This window comes from Callorhinchus milii, unplaced genomic scaffold (genome assembly GCF_018977255.1).
Source record: "Callorhinchus milii isolate IMCB2004 unplaced genomic scaffold, IMCB_Cmil_1.0 Scaffold8, whole genome shotgun sequence".
In the NCBI taxonomy this organism is placed as follows: Eukaryota; Metazoa; Chordata; class Chondrichthyes; order Chimaeriformes; family Callorhinchidae; genus Callorhinchus; species Callorhinchus milii.
Window position 1 is genome coordinate 13,386,756 of NW_024704749.1, and position 20,121 is coordinate 13,406,876.

Here is a 20,121-nt window from a genome sequence, read left to right on the forward strand (position 1 = left end):
TAAAAATTGTTTTCAACGCTATGAGCTGTGATGCCCCTTAACTCGCAGTGTGGAGAATCAGTGATATTCCTCAGTCCCTGGGAAATGGTACATTATAACAACAATAATAACCTTTGCATTTGGTACAGTGCCAAGAGGATGACTCAGGATTTACCTTGACATGAAGGGGCTGTGTAATTTGAGGGCAAAATTAAACAAAGCCAATTCAGCTTCACTTAGAACTTCATCGAAACATAGGAACAGGAGTAGGCCATTCAGCCCCTCAAGCCTATTCCACCATTCTATTAGATCATGGCCGGTCTGTACCTCAATTCCAATTTTTAAATTTAAATTAAAAAAATGTAATCAATGGATGACGCCAGCAGAATGGTATCAATATGTTTGATCATGCAAAATGGCAATCAGTGCTTAAATTATTGGCGTCCTCATTCTGTCCGAGGCAGTGAGATTTGTTAGCAGAGATTACACACACAACGTCCATACATTAGCTAAATGCCTCTTAGCATCTCAATTCATCTCCTGTCGTACAGTAAAGGCACAGCAGAACCATAGTAAATAACACACATGACAGTAAACTAGATTTTGCTCTTTTCTAATATTGTATTTTACGGCAATTTCTCAGTTCACGTTTCCCGGCACGAAAGAGGGTTTGGCGAGGGCTCTGGTCCTTCGTTGCGTAATCTCATAAATAACAAATGGAATTTTTCGTTCTGTGAGTTATTGATCGCATTTGTGCAAATCCTTGCAGCTAAAAATGATTTACTTTTTTTTATGGTATTTGCGGTGCATTCAATCTACTCGTTGGATTTCTCTGCTCGGTTTAACTGTTCTCGTTAATACACACACAAATGGCCTAGCGCCCACAAACACACGGAATAGACAGACCCACGCCTGTAATAATAATATTAATAATGTTAATGATAATAATCCTTGCATTTGACATAGCACCTTATTACGCCATCGAGCCGTCTCAATGCACTTCACAGTGTAGTGACTGTGTACTTTGTGGGCAAAACGCAACAGCCAATTGCCCACGAACAGTCGTGGATTATAAATTAACATATGCAAAAAGTGTGCAAACTGAGCTGCACATGTACACGTGGATATGCAAACACCTTTGCTCAGATACCCATGTAATAATAATAATAATCTTTGTATTTGATATAGTGCCTTTCACACCAGAAGGACGTTTCAAAGCGCTTGACCAGCAGTCACTGCTGTGTGAGTCTCATTGTACTTGTCTCTTTCCCAGGTGCTGAAAGGTTCCAAAAAGCTGACCCTGCACGTGCGCTCGGTCGGCCGTATCCCGGGGGGCTACATCACCAACCACGTGTACACCTGGGTGGACCCTCTGGGCCGCAGCGTCTCCCCCCCGGGGGACCTCCTGGAGCACCAGAGCAGCTCATTACGGCGGAAGGACAGCGAGAAGAGAAGCAACCTCCAGCTGCTCCGAGACGGAGATGAGAAGAAGGTAAAAGCTTCCCTCCCTGAGCGCCAGGTGACGGGGAGCCGCGAGGGGAGGTTGGCCGTGATGGGGAGAACTGAGAGACACTTGCTCATCTCCCAGGCTCCAAATTACACTCGGTTTTAACAGCAACACAACACATGACATTTACACAGCACCTTACACATCGGGAGGATGTCCCAAGGCGCTGGACAGTCAGGGATTTGGACTCCAGCTGGGGGTTGGTTGTAGCCATTTTACGTTGAAATTTGCGGTCAGGTAAAATTGGGAAATATTTCTTGGTCTCGACTTGCCAGACGGTCCTTCTGACAAGGGAGGAAGAACAGGTTCGAAATTATGGCGTGTGTTAATATGGTTCATTACATACGAATGCCATGCCATCTATGTCATCACACTCTGCCCTCCTCATATCCTTGCCCCAAAAATACACAGTCACTACACTTTACAGTATATTCTGTGAAGTGCTTTGAGACGTCTCAACGATGTAATAAGGCGCTTTATCAAATGCAAGGATTATTATTATTATTATTATTATTATTATTATTATCCTGTCCCAACAGCTATTTTAAAGAGTTCTTGCAGTCTGATTACTTGTGGAGTGTGCCTTTAAGAACAGTTAATTGCACTTAATGAATTATTCGTTTGAATTGATGCTTTTGATCTTTTGTTCATTCACGATTTTGTGTGGCTGGGAGGACGAGCTCATTCTAATGCAAAACGGGCAGAAGCCCTGGGCACATGCGCCTGGCAGTCCGCGTGGGCAGTGGGCAGGACTGGGTCACCATCAGATCTGGGCACAGCACAGCGGGGAAAAACGCTCAAGAGGTTCAGCTGTAAATAAAACGCTTGTGAATATTTATGCTTGTTGCTGTGACGAAGTTGCTCTTTTCAGTAGTTTTGAGAAAGAGCAGCACTCTGAACTTTCATCTCCATCTGGTTTGCGCTGTATGGATTATTGTTATTTTTCTTTTATGGACTCCTCTTGAGACGTCTTCTCTCAAGACCTTTATCTTGAGAGACATGCCCTGTGTACTTCCCTCTAGAAACACAAAATACCCTCTGATACCAAGACTTTCCTCTTCGATTGTGCCTTCGGCCAACCTCCTACCCTCTGCGCTATTGTACAGTGTGGATTGTACAGCTTCAATCTATCCTTCCAGCCCCAATTGAGAATAATTTGCTGTGTAACTGAGCCCACCTTTCATCTGGCCCAGGCATTACACATGAACTTCCTGCTGAGACCTAGTCGTGCCTCGGTTTTAATTATTGTCATCTGGAGTTGTGAACTGCTCACGACTTTCAACATGCTGATCACATTTCACACCTCGCCCCAGACACCCCAATTAAATTACTGTCCAAACGAGTTTTATTGTTTTTTTAAAAAAACACACACACACAGTGTGCTCTTAAACTGGAATGCAAATGCAGAAATAATGAACATAAAATGCAAAGTATGTGCTGGAAGATTATTGTTATAACCCTAATCATTCACTTTGACTGCAGTTTAATTATTAGCAAAATGATGAGTGCTTTGGCAACCGAGCTCTAGATGGGAAGCAATCTTACTGTAGTACAACTAACCAATGTTTCTGTCATCTGAATTAAGTTCTCAGATATGTTGAAGTCTGCAAATTATTATTATGAATAATTTATTATCATTATCTTTTACTGTATTTAGCCAGTGAGGTTTATTTGAAGCCTATGAGGTGGTGTTTTAATGTATTGAGGAAGATTTGAGGGGAAAGTTTACTCATAAGGTTGTTGTTTCTGTCAATTAACATGATGAATCTGTTAAAAAAAACATTGAATTGACAGACAGAGCACTCAATGGCGATGTGATTTTAGCCGGTCAGGCTCCAGCAGTTACCCCAACACACTCACCCCAAGCCTTGTCTCTTACCAACCAGCACCTAATACTTTCTGGATTGAGGTAAACAGGCTGTGTCTCCCCCGGGGGAGGGGGGCTTGCACATTCCATTACAAATGGGAGGGTAATTATCTGATCGGCTCCTGTCTCACCACCGTCCGCGTCTGGGCCTTTTGCAGGTGAACCTGGTCCTGGATGACGGGAAGTCACTGGGGCTGATGATCCGAGGCGGTGCTGAGTATGCGTTGGGCATCTACATCACTGGGGTGGACCAGGGATCCGCAGCTGAACACACGGGCCTCAAGGTACCATCATTAACTCTGTATAAGAGTCTCTCCAGAGGCCAAGTCTCTCTGAACCCAACGCATTTCATGATTTTGAGTCACCGAACCCTGATGAATGATGTTTTGGCGATTGTTTTGTTGCCCTCCAGGTCGGGGACCAGATTTTAGAGGTGAACGGGAGAAGCTTCCTCAGTATCCCTCATGATGAGGCTGTGAGCATCTTGAAGTCCTCACATCACCTGATGATGACCATAAAGGATGTGGGCCGCTTGCCTCACGCTCGCACCATCGTGGACGAGACAAAGTGGATCTCAGGTTCAGAGCTGAGCGAGAGCGTGACCTCTGGAGGCCACACAGGGTAAGTCCCAGCCTTATGTCTCCAGCTCTTAATACCACATTATAACGCACGCACTATATACTATCAATTTATGTTGCACAGGGTGTTCACAAAGTCATGTTACCCCACAACCCCCCACCCACATGTTTCCTTTTACAGTGCACTGACCAACAACTAAAACATGTGAAAAATCATGATAATTGTATTTAGAAGTTACTTCATTGTATTCAGTGCTTCCCGGTGACCGTCCTGTAATTCGCCTTTGTAACCCTGTTAGTCCTCTTGTCCTGCTGTCTTGATGCGTCCTAAACCCATTGTTTTGGGTTTACCTTTTCCATTGCTTTTAAAGTTATATATATCTATATCTATATATATCTATATAACTCCACAAGATCCCCTCTGAGGCATATCTTTTCAAGAATGAGGCTCAATCCCCACCCCACACCCCGGGGTGAAAGGCCGCTATATAAATTCAAGTTGTTTTTGTCCAAATTGGTGGCCTCTTCCTTCATCAAGCGTCTGAACAGAAGCAGTTTTGTTGAACTGTAAATCAAACTACAATTCCTCATGGTTCCTTTGACCACATCAAGCCAATAGCGCTCACCCTGGTTCTGCTGTGATTAATACAATTGAATCAAAATATTCCATCTTCCCCCCCCCACCCACCCCAACTCCCTCCCCCACAAAACATACCTAATGGGGCCACCACTATCCTAGTTACCGAGCGATTTTAAATGCATTAAGTGCATTGGCCTTATGTTGCATCATGTTGGCTTTAAATCCCAGGCACTCTCCTGTATTTACAGTGTAAAGTCAGGATCAGTGACTAATGTAATGTAGGCTCTGTGTGGAGATTAAGGCCAATTCTCTGCACAACTGATGGTTAGAGGTCAACCTCTCTGATCTCAGTCAGCTTTTGCTTCTGTTATTCAAGGTTTGAACCCTTTTAATTTTCTTACAGTTCATTCTTGCTAAGGTTTGAACTGAAGGCCTAACATGGAAGGTGGAGGGGGGGATGAGAGAGGTCTGTTATTGGAGATGGAGTCTGTTAACAGGAAGGGGGTCTGTTTTGAGGGGCTACAAATCATAACTTTTTTGCTGCAATATATTTCTTATCATCAATAAATAACGTAGGTGTTTAGATTGATTGGCCTTTGATAGACTCCAGAGCCTGAGCCTCTCATATTATTATTATTACTAAAACCCGGCTTTAAACTCAGCACCAATTGACTGGACGCCACAGAAGAGATGGGGTGAGGCCCCCTTTCCCCAGACCCATACTCAACACCAGCCCAGCAACAAGCCTTGTGGTTGTGGTGCCCACCTACTCCTGCTGGAGTTGGGTGTGAGCGTGTGTGTAAAACAATAACTCTAATGGAGTGTGGCAGGTGTTGATTTGCTGTGCTGAGCTGCCAGACGTACATATTCCAACACATATTGGTTGGGAAATGTTTAGCGATCGTGGCAATCAATCATGGACCTGCACAGCCAAGAGGGGCAGGTGACAAAGTGACTTCCCAGCTCTCGCTGATGCTCATTGTTAGTCCCTTAATTGAACAAGCGCAGGACAGCTCGGCCTTGGAATAGCGATGAGTTCACATTTAACTTTAATTAAAGGGAAAACGATTGTTAATGTCAGCCACGCTGACAGGCAATGGATTTCTCTGCAGCCTCCAGCCAACAGCTATTGTGATTAACCTTGAGAAACGGCAACAGTGAGTGCCAGGCAGCGTACCCGTATCCCAGTGCGATTTGCATCCCACCCAGATCACTCTGGTCAGCGGTGCTCTGCGGAGGGAGAAACCGCGCACATTTTTCGCCCTTCGCTCTGCAATTGCCCAGTTAACAATCTGGTTGTTAGGCGATTGACAGACCACCACCAACAACAACAAAATTACATTTATAGAGCGCCTTTCACGTCAGGAGGATGTCCCAAAGCTCCCAAAGACCAGTCACGTGGGGGTAATGATCCCTTTTTTGATCACTCAATCCACGATTGTTTGTGGGGACGCTGCTGTGCGCAATTGGCTGCCGCGTTTTGCCCACAAAATACACAGTCCATTCACTTTACAGCGTATTCAGTGAAGCGTTTTGAAATGTCTCAATGACATGGTAAGGTGCTATATCCAATAGATTATTATTATTATTCCCTCTAACACTGGGGAGCACCCTCTTTGCTCTCCTTTGCACTGCTGGCAGTTGGTTTGTTACGACAAGAACTATATGTCGTAGTCTGGCCTGGTGTGGTCTGGTCAGACCTCAATATCTTGGGTTGAGCTGCTGTGTACTGTAGCCAAGTGAGTGAGTGCCGTGTACACTGTGACTGAGACTCACAGAGCACAGGCCATAATAATAACCATTGAAAAAACATAACTGCAGTGTGACAGGTAGAGGGTATTGCAAGGTTATTTGATGCAGTAAAGTCAGAGCGTTATTCATGAAGGTAAAATCATTTCACATTCATGTTTCCGTTCCAGGATCCCTGGGGAGGACATTGGCCAGGCTGCGGCTAAGGTAGGACTCAGTGCTTCTCCTCTTGTTCTTTCACGCTCGAGTCCTGATCCCTGACTGTTCAACGCCTTGTAACGTCCTCCCGATGTGAAAGGCGCTTTAAAAATGTAATTTTGTTGTTGTTGTTGTTTATCATTATATTCTCCTCTGATTCAAAATACATGTAAGGTCTGAATCTCCACCTTTAAAGCTTTAAAGTGGACAAACTTGTGGGAAAGGCTGACACCTTATTGGGAAGGCGACACTCGGTATCGCAACATGGCGTGATTGTCTGGCCACTGAGTGCCCGGCAGTCAATTCACCGGTAACAACAATATGCATTTATACAGCGCCCCACACACAGGGCAGCGTTCCAGAGTGCTTAAGATGTGTCTCAGGTCAGTAGAGGTATGTAAGCATTCTAATTGATGTGTAAATAAGAGCAGCAACTTAGTGTGGGAATGAGGTAGGGAGTGTGGGGTGTGGAGAGTTTCACTAATTATCACCAGTGGTGATTAGCACAGCACATATCACCGGCTTCGAACCCAATCTTTCCTCCTGGAGTCCAAGAGCAGCAACTAACTTCTTGGTTTGACATAAATTGCTGCGTCGTAACAATTGTAAATGAATTTGAATTATTGATCACCTTTCCCGTTTATCACACTTTCCTTGTAATCGCTTGTTAATGAAGTTGTAATTACTCCCGGGTACGGACACACCAAGGCTGAGTAGTCGAGGGTGTGCTTGGGGGTGTGTGTGGGGGTGTGCGTGGGTTTGTGTGGGAGGGTTGGGATGTGTATGGGAATGTGTGTGGGTGTGGCTGTGTATAGGGGTGTGTGTGGTGGTGTGTGGGTATGTGTGGGGGTGTGTGTGGGGGAATTCATGAACTGAATGGGAATGAAATTAACATTGAATTAGCTTTCATCATTTGCTGGGAAGACAAGGTAACAAAGCAAAATTGAGCTATTTATGATAACGAGACTAGGGAGCGCTAGCAAGACTAGGGAGCACTAGGAGCACTAGCGAGACTAGCGAGACTAGAGAGCATTAGCGAGACTAGGGAGCATGAGGGAGCACTAGCGAGACTAGAGAGCACTAGAGAGCACTAGCGAGACTAGAGAGCATTAGCTAGACTAGAGAGCGCGAGGGAGCACTCTGCCTGCAGTAAATTACAGAATGCAGGGGGTCTCCAGTAAATTGCGGCAATTTGCTGCATGAGGCACATAGTAAATTGGGTTTGGAAATGCACAGGAAATTGCGGTGTGTGGTATGCATTATGGATGTGGGTAAGTGGCTGCACAATGCCACGCTCACCACAGTCACACAATCCCTCCCAGGATTGGTGGAGAGAGTTAGCATTATTATATTTTTTTGCTTTGGAAACCGCGCTGCACAAATCGTGAATTCAACGCAGGTGTCGTTCACCTTTAATCATTTGGGATGAGATTGTATATTCATTAGCAATGGCTGGAAGCCTTTTAAATATTAAAGGCATATTCTCTCATCCCCTTCTGTCAGGCAAACAGAAACTGGGGCATTGGTGGTAGGGAGATGAACAATTTGGGTTGAAGAGGCTGACTTGTTTTCAAATAAATTGAGAACCAATGAGGCTTTCCTTTAAACACTTTTCAAAATTGAAATCTCTTTTGGCACGGACACTTGAGCCTTTCTCAGAGACTTGAGATCAACAGCTGAGACTATGTGAGTCTCAAAGTCCCCGACGCGGGGGATGGGGTTGGTGGGGGGGCTCGAACCCACAACCTTCTGATTCAGAGGCCAGAATGCGCTAGTGACTGAGCCAGACTGACGCCTCATGATTAGGTCTTGAAAAGAATGAAATGTCACGTGTCTGGCTTTTTGAGATTGTGGGAATGAGTTATGAGAACGTCTCAAACCTCTCGTCCAGGCCCTTTGCACTTTGTGGTTTGCTGCTCGAAGACAACATTGCAGATCTAATCAGTCTGCCCGTGAAACCCATCTCTCCGGTCACTGGTATGTTTTGCTGAGCTCAGAAAGCACAGAAAGACTCCAGGATGTCCAGACCAGATGGAAACACTCTCTGATCACCGTGACAACGAATGAGGATCAGGAAATAGCAAACGTTCTGCTTCATAATTTCAGTCTTTAATTGAAAGTCGTACGTTGTTGTAATTCACTTTATTTCCCAATGACCTCACTGGGCAAGTTTCCAATTGAACGTCTTGTGGCATTTCATCCACAAAATATACAGTCAATTCACTTTACAGTATGTTCTGTGAAGCGCTTTGAGACATTTCAAAGACGCGGTAAGGTGCTATATCAAATGCAAGGATTATTATTATTATTGGCCAGCCTTGTCTTGACCCAATTAAAACAGCAACAACAACTAGCGTTTATGTAGTGTCTTTCACGTAGGGTAATGTCTCGGAAAGGTTTAACTCTTTCCCATTCCCTGGAATACTCCCAAATCCTTAAACTGAACAAATATTATTAACCGTTTTTCTCCTGTGCGATTGTGAACAAAACATTGAAGTTCTGCGGTAAGACAGAGTTCATCAGTTGTGACGAACTCGCTTTATATTTTTTATATTTTTTACACACTCGCACACTCTTTACACACTCTCTGGTGTAAAACGCCTTTGACTAAAATCTCTTTTCCTTTTCTCTCGCTTTCTGCTTTCTCTTTGATGAAGCGTTACATGGCCGGGTTCATTGATGAGGACAACCAGGTAGAGCCGATAGGAAGAGATCAGGGCACTTTAGCAGTGACCACCAAGGTGGGGGGGGGAGCGTTGATGTAAGGCTGTGAGCTGCTTTAAGCCTTGTCCAGGGGTCAACATTGGTCCCAAGCAGAGCTGAGACACTTAGAGCCAAAGCCCCACTCCCATCCGTGGTCCACCTTTATGGACTGAAAGCTGGTGTCTGCTTAAATAGTGTTACCATTATATCCTGGAGCATAAATTCAAGATGGTGACCTGGGGCAAAAAGGAAGAGGTTAGAAAATTGGGGCTCGGTTACACACTCACACAGTCATGTGCACACACACACACACACACACACACACACACCACACACGATTGGGATATGGAATGGGTTACCACAAGCTGTTACGTTGTTTTAAAAGGAATTGGGTTGACGTGTGAAGAACAAGGGTTTGGGAAGGACTGAAGGGGAATAGTTTATGATTGGTGGGGTCTTACTCCAAGCAAAGCAAGCGAGAAGGGGAAGGGGAGGTAGTTCTTAAGGTAAGAACTGAAAGCAGAGTTTGAGAGAATTATTTTTGCACAGAGAGTTGTTGAGACGTGGAATGCCCTGCCAAGTGAGAAGGCAGAGGCAGAGTCCATTGTTGGCATTTCAAGAGGGAAGGAGATGGATATATGAAGGATAGAGGCTTGAAGAGGTATAAGGATAGTGGGTATGAAAGTGCAGCTTTTGCTCTGAGAGCCAGTGTAGACTCTATAGACTTGAATCGCCTCCTTCTGTGCTGTAGATTCTTAACTTATGTTCCTTCCTGCCAACACCAACACCCTGAATGTTGAGAGACGAGAGAAGGTGCTTTTGTGGCTATTTGCGACAAAGAACTAATGCGTGTTAGTTAGTTAGTTAGGTAGGTAGGTAGGTAGGTAGATAGGTATGTATGTATATTTATTTTTATTTGTTTGTTTGTTTCTCAATTATTTATGTTCTTTTTTTATTTATTTGTTGGCCGCTCAGCCCATCTTTTACAAGGGTCTGGCGGGGTCACAGGTCATGCTGAGCAGCCTGGTGAGCCAGGCGAGGGCCATGCTGGATGAACAGGCCAGGCACCTGTTGAACGAGAGTGAGCGAGCCACCATGAGCTACTACCTGGACGAGTACAAAGACAATCACATTAGCATCGAGGCCCTAGTGATGGCTCTCTTCGAGCTCCTCAACACTCATGCCAAGGTAGGACCTGAGTGAACCTCTCTAGCAATTATTATGATAAATAATATTGATTATTGAAGCGCATGACGACATGTTAAGGCACTATATCAGATGCAAGGATTATTATTATCATACAGCGCTTTTCACGTCAGGAGGACGTCACAAAGAGCTTTCTCTCTCTCCCTCTCTCTGGCACAATTTCCCCTCCACCTTGTGTCTGAACGGAGGTCCGTTCATTTTTGAGACTGTAACAAATATGTGTGAAAGTTTTTTTTTTAACTCTTTCTTTAGTAAACGCATTCTCTGCTATTTGGCAGTTCTCTCTGCTTTCTGAGGTCCGCAGTGTAATCACAGCCCAAGATCTGGACAGATTTGATAATCTAGTCCTGAAACGTGAGATTGAGTCAATGAAAGCTCGGCAGAACTCCAGCACTGGGACTGATTCCTACTCTGTCATGTCATATGGGGACACGGCATCATCGTCTGTTAGTTACTACACGTCTACGACTCTGAGTTCTGCCAGGGTAGGTATCCACATCCCCCTCAATGGTATGTCTGGTGCTGTGTTGAGTGGCTTTTGCTGAAACATTGACGGATTGGATAGTGCCAATCATTTCTCTCTGACACCAGCTCCTTACGTTGGACCAATTGAAATGTTCTTGCGTGTTATTTTGCTTTCATGTGTGTGTGCGTGGGTGTGTGTATGTATGTGAGTGCGTGTGCATGTGAGTGCACGTCTGTGTGAGTGCGTACGTATGTGAGTGCGTATATATGATTACGTGTGTATCAGTGTGTGTGTGCATCTCTGTGTATATGTATGAATGTGTAAGTTTGCTGCTCTCAGCTGGTACTGCATGTGGAACCTAAATTGCCCCCCACCCCACACCAACCTCCGCCCACAGCCTTCACAGAGTTAGAGAAGCCGCTATTTGTGTGTTTTATTCCTCGCTCGGCTCCTGTGGGGAGAACTCGCTGTTTATCCGTGTTGGAAACTACTCAAGCATTAACCCTTGTTCTGTTTCTCCTGTGCACATCCTGATACCTGCTTGTTACAGGAACGACTGTTGTGGTTAATAGACCTTATGGAGGTACCAGTGGCTTTCAGTGTGGTGTATGCTTTCGAGTGCTGTGCTTGACATTAGTGTGGAGTGAGTCGGGGGAAGGATTTTGTTATGCTTAGAGCTGCCGAGCTGTTTTTGTGTGAAGACAATCCTGGTTCTAACCCGTTACTCACGTTATTTGCTCTTGTGTGTTTTTTTTTAATAACAATCAATCCTTGCATTTGGTTTAGCGACTTTCCCGTCAGAAGGACTTCCCAAAGTGCTTCACTGTGTAGCGTAGTGACTGTGTATTTGTAGGCAAACACCGCAGCACGATCGTACGCAGCAGTGTCGCACAAACAGCCATGGAGTAATGACCAATTTTATTTGGGGGATTGTTGGCCAGGATAGGGGGGGGGAGAGAAGAACTCCCTTCTCTTTTCGAATTAGTGCCATGGGATCTTTAACGTTCACCTGAACAGGCAGACAGGGAGCTCAGTTTAAGGTCTCATCCAAAGGACGGCACCTCCGACAGCGAAACACCCCCCCAGCGCTGCATTATACAATGTTGGGTTTGAACCCCACAATCTTCTGACTCGGAGGCAAAAACGTTAACACTGCACTGGGCTGACACACACTGACAGTGTGGGCTGGCAACATGTGTAGGGTTGTTTGGCTTCTGCTTGCAATTTCTTTTTTCTTTGTCTTTTTTTCCCAATTTTTCCACCTGGAGTACATGGATTATAAACAGTGTCACGGACCAGTTGGGCTGAACAGAACAGGAGCAGAACAGCCTGAGTGTGCGTGCTGTGTGGCTCCATGCAATTCCATGTTTCTGTTGAACAATAATTGTGCTTATCCAGCTGTATATTTTCATGCATGTCTGTCTGCATGCGTGAGCTTGGAGACCGTAGATTAAAATGAAGGCAAAATTGTATTACTGGAGCCTGGCCAATACATAACGCTGAGCTTTCTGGCTGCAGCCCAGCACACAAGCCGAGTGGCACCGAACGTTAATCTCCGGCAACGCAGCGTGCCACGTGCTGACGGGTGCCATGTGAGATCAGCGGAGCAGAGTGAGAGGCTTCATTGTGAGCCCTTTCTGTACCAAACTGCCCTCCATCTTACCACCCCCCCAACCACACCCACACCCTCGTTCTCGTCTGTGGATTAGAAACTTACAGATCAAGCCCCCTCCTCAGGGACTTTGAGCTCGTGGTTCAGGCTGACCCTCCAGTGGTAGTGTTGGGGGAGCCGCTGATTGTCAGAAGTGCCCCCCCACACCCCCCACTTAACCCCCCGCCCACCATGCCTGAGGAAATCTAACAGGAAGTAAAAATCAGTGATACTGTCAGCTGTGCCAAGGAGCAGGGAAAGTGGCTACAAGTCCCGGACAGACACCAGGAAGTATCTTCTTACACAGAGAAGGAGAGGGAGTTAATCAGCCTGTCGGTCAGTCGGTCGGTCGGTTGGTCGGTCGATCACACTCTCTAGCATATACCTGGAGAGTTCTCATACTGTTACTCAGAGGTCAGTCCGTTAGGTGAGGTCTACACCACTTGGGGTTCAGGTGTGTAATAGTCTCAAGCGCTGTGACCACCTCTCCCAATGCCACCACCCAAACTATCCTTTCTATGGCTCTGACGAGTAGATTTAACCCCATGTGCACTGTGTTCATGTGCAGAACGATACAGACCTCGAAAGTGCCAATGACCGGCTGCAGGGAGATATTGACCAGCTGCCAGACGTCTCTCTGGTAAGCACTGCCTCCGTAACGTTCATCACCATCGCGGCTGTCACCAGGTTTGGCCAGAAACATGTCCGCAGCACGTTGGACATTGGTTGTTTATCAGCAGGCGTTGTCACCAGCATCTCCAGCTCCCTGGTTCATCAATGGACTCCCCTGGCCTGTGGGGGAGTGAATTCCACACTCGCTGTGAGACACTGTGGGTGACACTGTGGGTGACACTGTGGGTGACACTGTGGGTGACACTGTGGGAGACACCGTGGTGCTGTACAAATGCCAGTTATTGTTGTTGATTTGTCAATGTATTGATTATTTATTGATTGATTGATTTTTGCTTTTCCAGGACGATGTCCGTTCATTTTCTGAAAATCCCCCCAACTTCAAACCTCCACTGCCCCCCGACCCTCCTGACCCCTCCCCCAGCCACACCGCTGGCCACGCCCCAGCCCCCTCCCCCGCCCCCAGCTACGCCCAGCAGCGCAGGACAATCCAAGAGAGACCGAAGCGTAGTTCACCCTCCGAGACCTCCTCACACTCCGGCCTCTTCTTCACGACCCCTCGGAGCCCCTCGGGGGTCCGGCCGGTGCCCGGGTCTGACAGCTCTGGCGAACGCTCGTCCTTCTCTTCGTCCTCGGTCATGTCGACAGATGATTCCGCCCACGGCTCCTCCCGGCCCCCCAGCGCCAGGAGCGAGGTGGGGGCTCAGCTCTGCCAGGTGTCGCAGCACCCCATCGGCCCCTTCCCCAGGGTGAGGTCTCCCACTCGTAGGCCACCCAGCCCTCACCAGTCCACGTCCCCACCCCTCCATCCGCCATCACCATCCCGGCTGCCCCCAGCTCTTCAATCCTCCACCCACATAACTCTCCCTCCTCCCCCTCCGTACCACGCCACTCCCCCTCCCCCACCCCCACCCCTGCCTCCCCCACCGCCTGCATCGGCCAATCAGCACTATATAATGGTGGAAGTCCACCAGCCAAACAGCGAGCCTGATGTCAACGAAGTCCGTGCGTTGCCCCAATCCAGAGGCAAGTGTCATCTGAAAACCCAGTACTTTGCAGAGTGTCCTTGCACACGGTGTTGTTGCACCCTCAATATCTTTGCACCCACAGTTACACTGTGCTCCCCTGTAGCCAGTCACACTGTCTATCTGACAAGAAAAGAAACCGTGACTGAGACAGAAGCCAGACATTGAGCCAGTGGGAGCTCATGGTAAAATGGTCCCTGTGGTTTGCGGTTGGACAAGACAAGTGATGTGCGCGAGTTCCGTGATGACTAAGGTCTTTACTGGGGTAACGGGGGATGGTAATGAGGAGCTGGTTTCCCACCAATAACAGGTGGTCTTCCCTGTTCCCAACAGCCGTGGCCCTGTCCCAGCTCTCGGACAGTGGGCAGACGCTCAGTGAGGACAGTGGAGTGGACGTGTGTGACGCTGCGGGGAACAGCAAGGACACCAGCCCCGTCCCCGTGACGAGCAAAACCGGCAAAGACGCCCCCACTAATGGGAGTCAACCTGAAGGACCCTCAAAGCCGGTACGTAATCCTTTCATTTCTCATCTCTTTCACCGGAATAAAGTTAATAATAATAATCATCGGATTTGATATAGTGCCTTATCACGTCATTCAGACGTCTCAAAGCACTTCACAGGATACACCGTACAGTGGATTGGCTGGTAATGGAAGTTAACAGGGAAAGGTTGAGGCAAAGAATTCGCTTTGACCCCTTTTGATCCCGTCTTTACAGAATTCGACGGGCTGTGTGTTAAAAAAACATTCTCTCTCTTTCTGTGCTGCAACATTCTGTTGAGGCATATCTGCTGAGTGGGACTTGGCTGACAGCTTGGTGCTCGAGAAATACTACATTTCCTTCACAATTAATTAAATGTGCAATTAATTAACTTTCCTCTCCCAGCCTATTTTTTTATCTCAGCCGAGTATCTGATACACACAGAAACTCATCACTGTGTTTAAGAGGAATAATAATGATAATAAATAACAATCCTTGCATTTGAGATAGCGCTTTTCATGTCTTCTCGACGTCTTAAAGCACTTCACAGAAGTGAATTGACTGTATATTTGTGGGCGAAATGCGGCAGCCAATTGCGCACAGCAGTGTCCCACAAACAGTCGTGGATTGAAAATGACCAATTTATTGTTGTTTTTTTCTTGAGGGATTATTATCAGGCGTATGGAGTAAGGAAACTTGCCTAAGGTTTCACTCTGCCAGGAATCAAACCCAGGTATCCTATCTAGCTTGAGGGTTCCATTGTTGAGTGCCACACTTGCACTTGTAACCTGCTTACTTAATCCCGGAGAGTATGCGGTGCATGTTGGAGAGAGCCAAGGCTCGGGTATCACTAAGTGTGAATTGGGGTAACTGTTGGGAGTTTATCCAGCTTGCCATTGAGAGCACTGTCTGGAAGCTCAGACCACCTTCCCCATTGGATCAGGGGTGGCTAATCTTTTTGGTCGGCCAACAAAATACATTTTCTTGATTGAATATTTCTTGATTTATGCCATAAAAATCTGAAACCTGCCCACGGGCTGTAGTTGAGCCGGGACTGCATTAAGGCTTTGATTTGCAGGTTCGGTGTGTTTAATATTCAAGTCTTGTACATTTCAGATTGTAAAGTAGTCTATGTATAGCCATGAGAAAAGTGATTTAGGTGTCAATTTGTTAGGATTAGACAAGTGTGATTAACAGTAATCTTCACAGGGAAATGACAGCTGACAATCCATCGCCTCTTTCAACTCAGTCTCAATATCTTGTCCCTGGAGATGTAGAGTCTTTCCCCAGCAGCTCTGACACTCTGCTTGCTGTTTAAGCTCGCAAAGCACATTTGTGCTGTTATTCAATCCTGGAAGATGCAGACATTGGAAAATTGCAATTCCATTGGGCTTAGTTTATTATATTCCCTTTGCTCTAATGCACTTTAATTGATTTTAGTAATGTCCGAGGGGAATTTACCAGTTGACGCACAGACAATAAATAGGCTCTGTCTCTCCTCAGCGACCCTCTGGTGTGACTAGCTGCAGACACGGCAAGTTCCTTACAGTTGCATACAAGTGCACAGTCACTACACTTGGCAGCAATTGCCCACAAAGCGTTCACTTTGAGATGGTTTGATATTACAGTAATAGTATTAGATCCAAGAATTATCATTATTATTAATATTAATACGTGGGTCACTACTGGAAGAATTGTAAACCTGTTATGGTTTACGTGTTCAGATCCCCAGACATTAGGCTTAAGATGTTCTCAATGCACTTAATTCCTGGATCATTCCTGAGGTGATAATAATAATAACAATAATAATCCTTGCATTTGATATAGTGCCTTCGCAAGTCATCAAGATATCTCAAAGCGCTTCACAGGATACACTGTAAAGTGGAGTGACTGTGTATGTTGTGGGTGAAATTCAGAGGCCAATTGCACCCAGGGGTGTCCCACAAACAGCCAATTTTATTTGAGATGTAAATCTATGTTGAATAAACATCGATGGGGATATGGTGGGAATGGATAAAGGGGGTCCTTTCATTCCAAGAGAAAGATCCTCTAAAACTCTTATTTTTCTCTCACTTATTAGTGTGTGTTTTTTATTCCTGCTGCAGCCGGGGCTGTTAGAGCCAACCTCAGTCCTAGTGAGAGTCCCCAAGAGCGCGGCCACACTGGGAATCGCCATCGAAGGAGGAGCCAACACTCGGCAACCACTGCCTCGTATAGTCACCATCCAGGTATAGTGTTTAGCTCCGTGTCACAGAGTCACTGGACAAATATAGTGTTTAATTCTCTGACTCAGATAATCACTGAACAGGTTCAATAACAACAACAAATTATATTTACACAACACTGTTCACGTTGGGGAGACATCCAAAGGTGCTGGACAGTCAAGAATTTGGATGTGAGCTGGGGATTGGGATCAGGAGGAATGGAGGGCGGGAGTGGGAGGTTGACAGAAGGTACAGTCGAAGAGGAGGGTCTTGAGATGGACCTTGAACAAGGCAAAGGAAGGGGCAAGGTGAAGGGACTGTGGGATTAACACTCCGTTGATAATGAATAGGTTCAGAACTCAAGACCCTTTCTCAGATAATCACTCTATAGGTAACACTTCTCTCTCTCTCTCCTCTGTTTCCTTGTCAGAGGGGTGGCTCAGCACACAACTGTGGCAAGCTGAGGGTGGGCCATGTGATCTTAGAGGTCAACGGCGTTACACTCTACGGGAAGGAGCACAAAGAGGCGGCGAGGAGAATCGCGGAAGCGTTTAAAACCAAAGAGAGAGATTACGTGGATTTCCTGGTAACAGAATTCAATGTTGCACTTTAGGGAACACTGTAAAGATGGTGAACGCTGCTGCTAACACTGCTCCTCTTGTGAAATCAAGTGAAATCAGGCTTCACAGCAGAGATGAAGAACCTCCAAACACAGTATTGACATCTCTTTCTATTGAGGATCTTGGAAAGCCCCAGTTGACTGAATCGATCTGATCGATGACCCACACACCAAACAATGAGTGGAAATACAAGTCGCTCTATGGAATTCCTTGTTTCAATGCTGATCAGCTTATTTGACCGGTTGTTGAAAAACTTACCTGGATGTAACAGTTAATTCCGTAACTTTTCTTTTGCTGCAATTGATTAATATTAATTATTGATTATGCGAATCAACTTGAATCGGGAACATTGATTACTTTACAGATCATAGTGTTGGCTGAACCATGAGACCATTTCGACCAAATGTCTGGAGCTCCTCCAAGTGGCTTTTCAGTGGTCCTTGTTCATAACTGGAACAAAGACTATTTCTTTCCACTCGTTTTCCTTCTTTTGTGCTGTTCCTTCCTCATTCTCATTGCTTACTGACGGGCATCCTTCACCCAGCTGGGTAAATGCAGCTAAGGGTAGAGGATAAAGGCAACATCTCATTGTGATGATTTTCAGAGTTGCCACGTTTAGAACAGATCACCCCAACTCTCCCAAGCAGAAACGCTCCATTTTCCTGATGAGAGGCTGAGGAGGGCTCCACTGGGAGGGAAGCTCCCTAACAGAGGGCGTTCTGTTTCCACCACACAGTTACCCTTATTTGGGGAGCATTGGTAGAAAATACACATGGTAGAGTTTTACAGGGAGTCTCAGGAACACATTCTCAATGTGAAAGAATCTCCAACCACCAACTTGAAAGGATGCATTGGGTTTGAGTGAGTTGGCTCAGCTTTGCACACATGACTGTGCCTTTTATGTGATCTGGTTTTAACCATCCATTGTGCACCCACCACAATCTGTTTGTCCCATTTGTGTAACACGTTAATTCCTATGACAGATTCCCCAGAGAGTCGCATTCTGTGCAATCAGCGACGCAGCTTTGGCTGTTGAAGCTCTCACAGAACCTCCTTGGGATTCAGTGGATGAGAACAGTGACGCACAGTGGCCATTCCAGGTAAGTGCGGCTTCAGATTTGTGAACCACAACAACAGTATAACGTCCTCTATAGAGCGTCTTAGAGCGTCTCACAACACAAACCCCCTCCAGGGATCAAACCCCCAGAGACCAGAGGGACAGGATTGTGAATGGGAGTCGACCTGAATTTATTTCTGATATTGCCGATCAAAATACTAACCTGTTTCTCCCCGGTGACAGTCAATACACTCGGCCCCGTGAGAGCACAATAACCTTGGGTCCATTAAATCGGAGCCTGCATTAGTAACGGCGGTGTCTTCTTCATGAAAAAAACAGGCCATCGGTTGGCACTTCCCGGAAGTTGGGTTGCGGCTGACGTCACCTCCTGATGTCGCCCTCCCTCCATCCCTCCATCCCTCCATGGTACCAAAGTCCTGCAGTTGTCGCTATGGTGACTGACGCACCCTTTGTTTGGCCAAGTGAAGAATCTCCTGTTGCCACGGCTTCGCTTTGTGTTGTGTCACCTACGCTTTGTGTCACAGTCTGTGAACATTCAGAATAGAATTAGAGAGACAGCGAGAGATCCCACCATGAACCACCGCACCATGACTGTCCCTCACTTGGGGTGGTGGGGGGGAGCCTTCAGTAAACAAACACAACTTCTCTCTCTGGTCCTTCTTGTCTGACTAGGGCAACACTTGCTCCTATCCCGTTGATAGGGTTTCCCAATCTAAATTACTGATGCTCACTCGTTTTAGGTTTTAGGTCCTGATATTCTTGAGGACCATATGGTATTTTGGTAATATACAGCAACAACCCCCTCCCCTCCCTCCTCCACCACCTTTGATTTCAAGTAGAAGAAATAAAGTTTAGAAATTGAATCTGCATCGAAAATAATCCCTTGCATCAGATTGCATCAAAAGCAAAAGTAGCCGTGACACAGCTGTGTTAAGCACCAAAGTCCTGCCCTTGCTCTGCCTTCAGTTTTATTGCAGATGTTTGTCCTTTTCATTTCTCTTTCCTGTCAAATGTGTCTTGTCCATTAATTTGGTGCCAGGAATATATAACTCTGCTATTTGTTTTATTTCCAACCTCAACTCTCACCTCCTCTCCCTACCCCTCTTCACTGCCATTTTCTGTGCGTTAATAGGCTCATGCTTATTATGTACAGCGATCTGTTTATAGTCTGAGCTAATTATTATGGCACTGTGTAGCCACACAACCCTTGTGTCTATTGTTGTTTGTACAGTTTATTACACAGCTTTGTAAATGGCTTTTGATGTTACTGTATTTGTACAGTAATAGTGCTCGTCATTTTCAATAAACCAAATAGACAATCGGCAGAGAGTATTCATATTGGTGGACGAAACGCGACAGCCAATTACGCACAGTAATGTCCCACAAACATTCATGGATTGAGTGACCAAATTATTATTCTTGCTGAGGGATTATTATCCCCGGAAAAGCAGTCCGCCGATCGACTAACAAGTACTCTAACCACTGAGCTACAGGACTCCACTTTGCAAGAGTTGTCCCAATTCTGCTCGTTCTGAAATGCTAAGTAAAAAAAAGTCTAAATTCAATGGGATTGTTGCCTTGATGTGTGAGGAGCTCCCTC

General features: G+C 46.0%; 1 protein-coding gene across 1 annotated transcript in view; it reads left to right on the top strand.

Annotated features, from left to right (window-relative positions):
* Positions 1-17,824, top strand: part of whrna (whirlin a) — a 31,857-nt gene extending 14,033 nt beyond the window's left edge. Inside the window, exons 4-16 of the mRNA XM_042337554.1 lie at positions 1,253-1,471; positions 3,512-3,637; positions 3,766-3,974; positions 6,431-6,467; positions 9,116-9,151; positions 10,137-10,349; positions 10,646-10,852; positions 13,053-13,124; positions 13,459-13,971; positions 14,065-14,149; positions 14,458-14,645; positions 16,725-16,847; positions 17,254-17,824. Of these exons, the coding sequence (XP_042193488.1) occupies positions 1,253-1,471; positions 3,512-3,637; positions 3,766-3,974; positions 6,431-6,467; positions 9,116-9,151; positions 10,137-10,349; positions 10,646-10,852; positions 13,053-13,124; positions 13,459-13,971; positions 14,065-14,149; positions 14,458-14,645; positions 16,725-16,847; positions 17,254-17,436 (2,211 nt within the window). The 3' untranslated portion in view covers positions 17,437-17,824. The remainder of the gene's footprint in view (positions 1-1,252; positions 1,472-3,511; positions 3,638-3,765; positions 3,975-6,430; positions 6,468-9,115; positions 9,152-10,136; positions 10,350-10,645; positions 10,853-13,052; positions 13,125-13,458; positions 13,972-14,064; positions 14,150-14,457; positions 14,646-16,724; positions 16,848-17,253) is intronic.
* Positions 17,825-20,121: the final 2,297 nt, after the last annotated feature.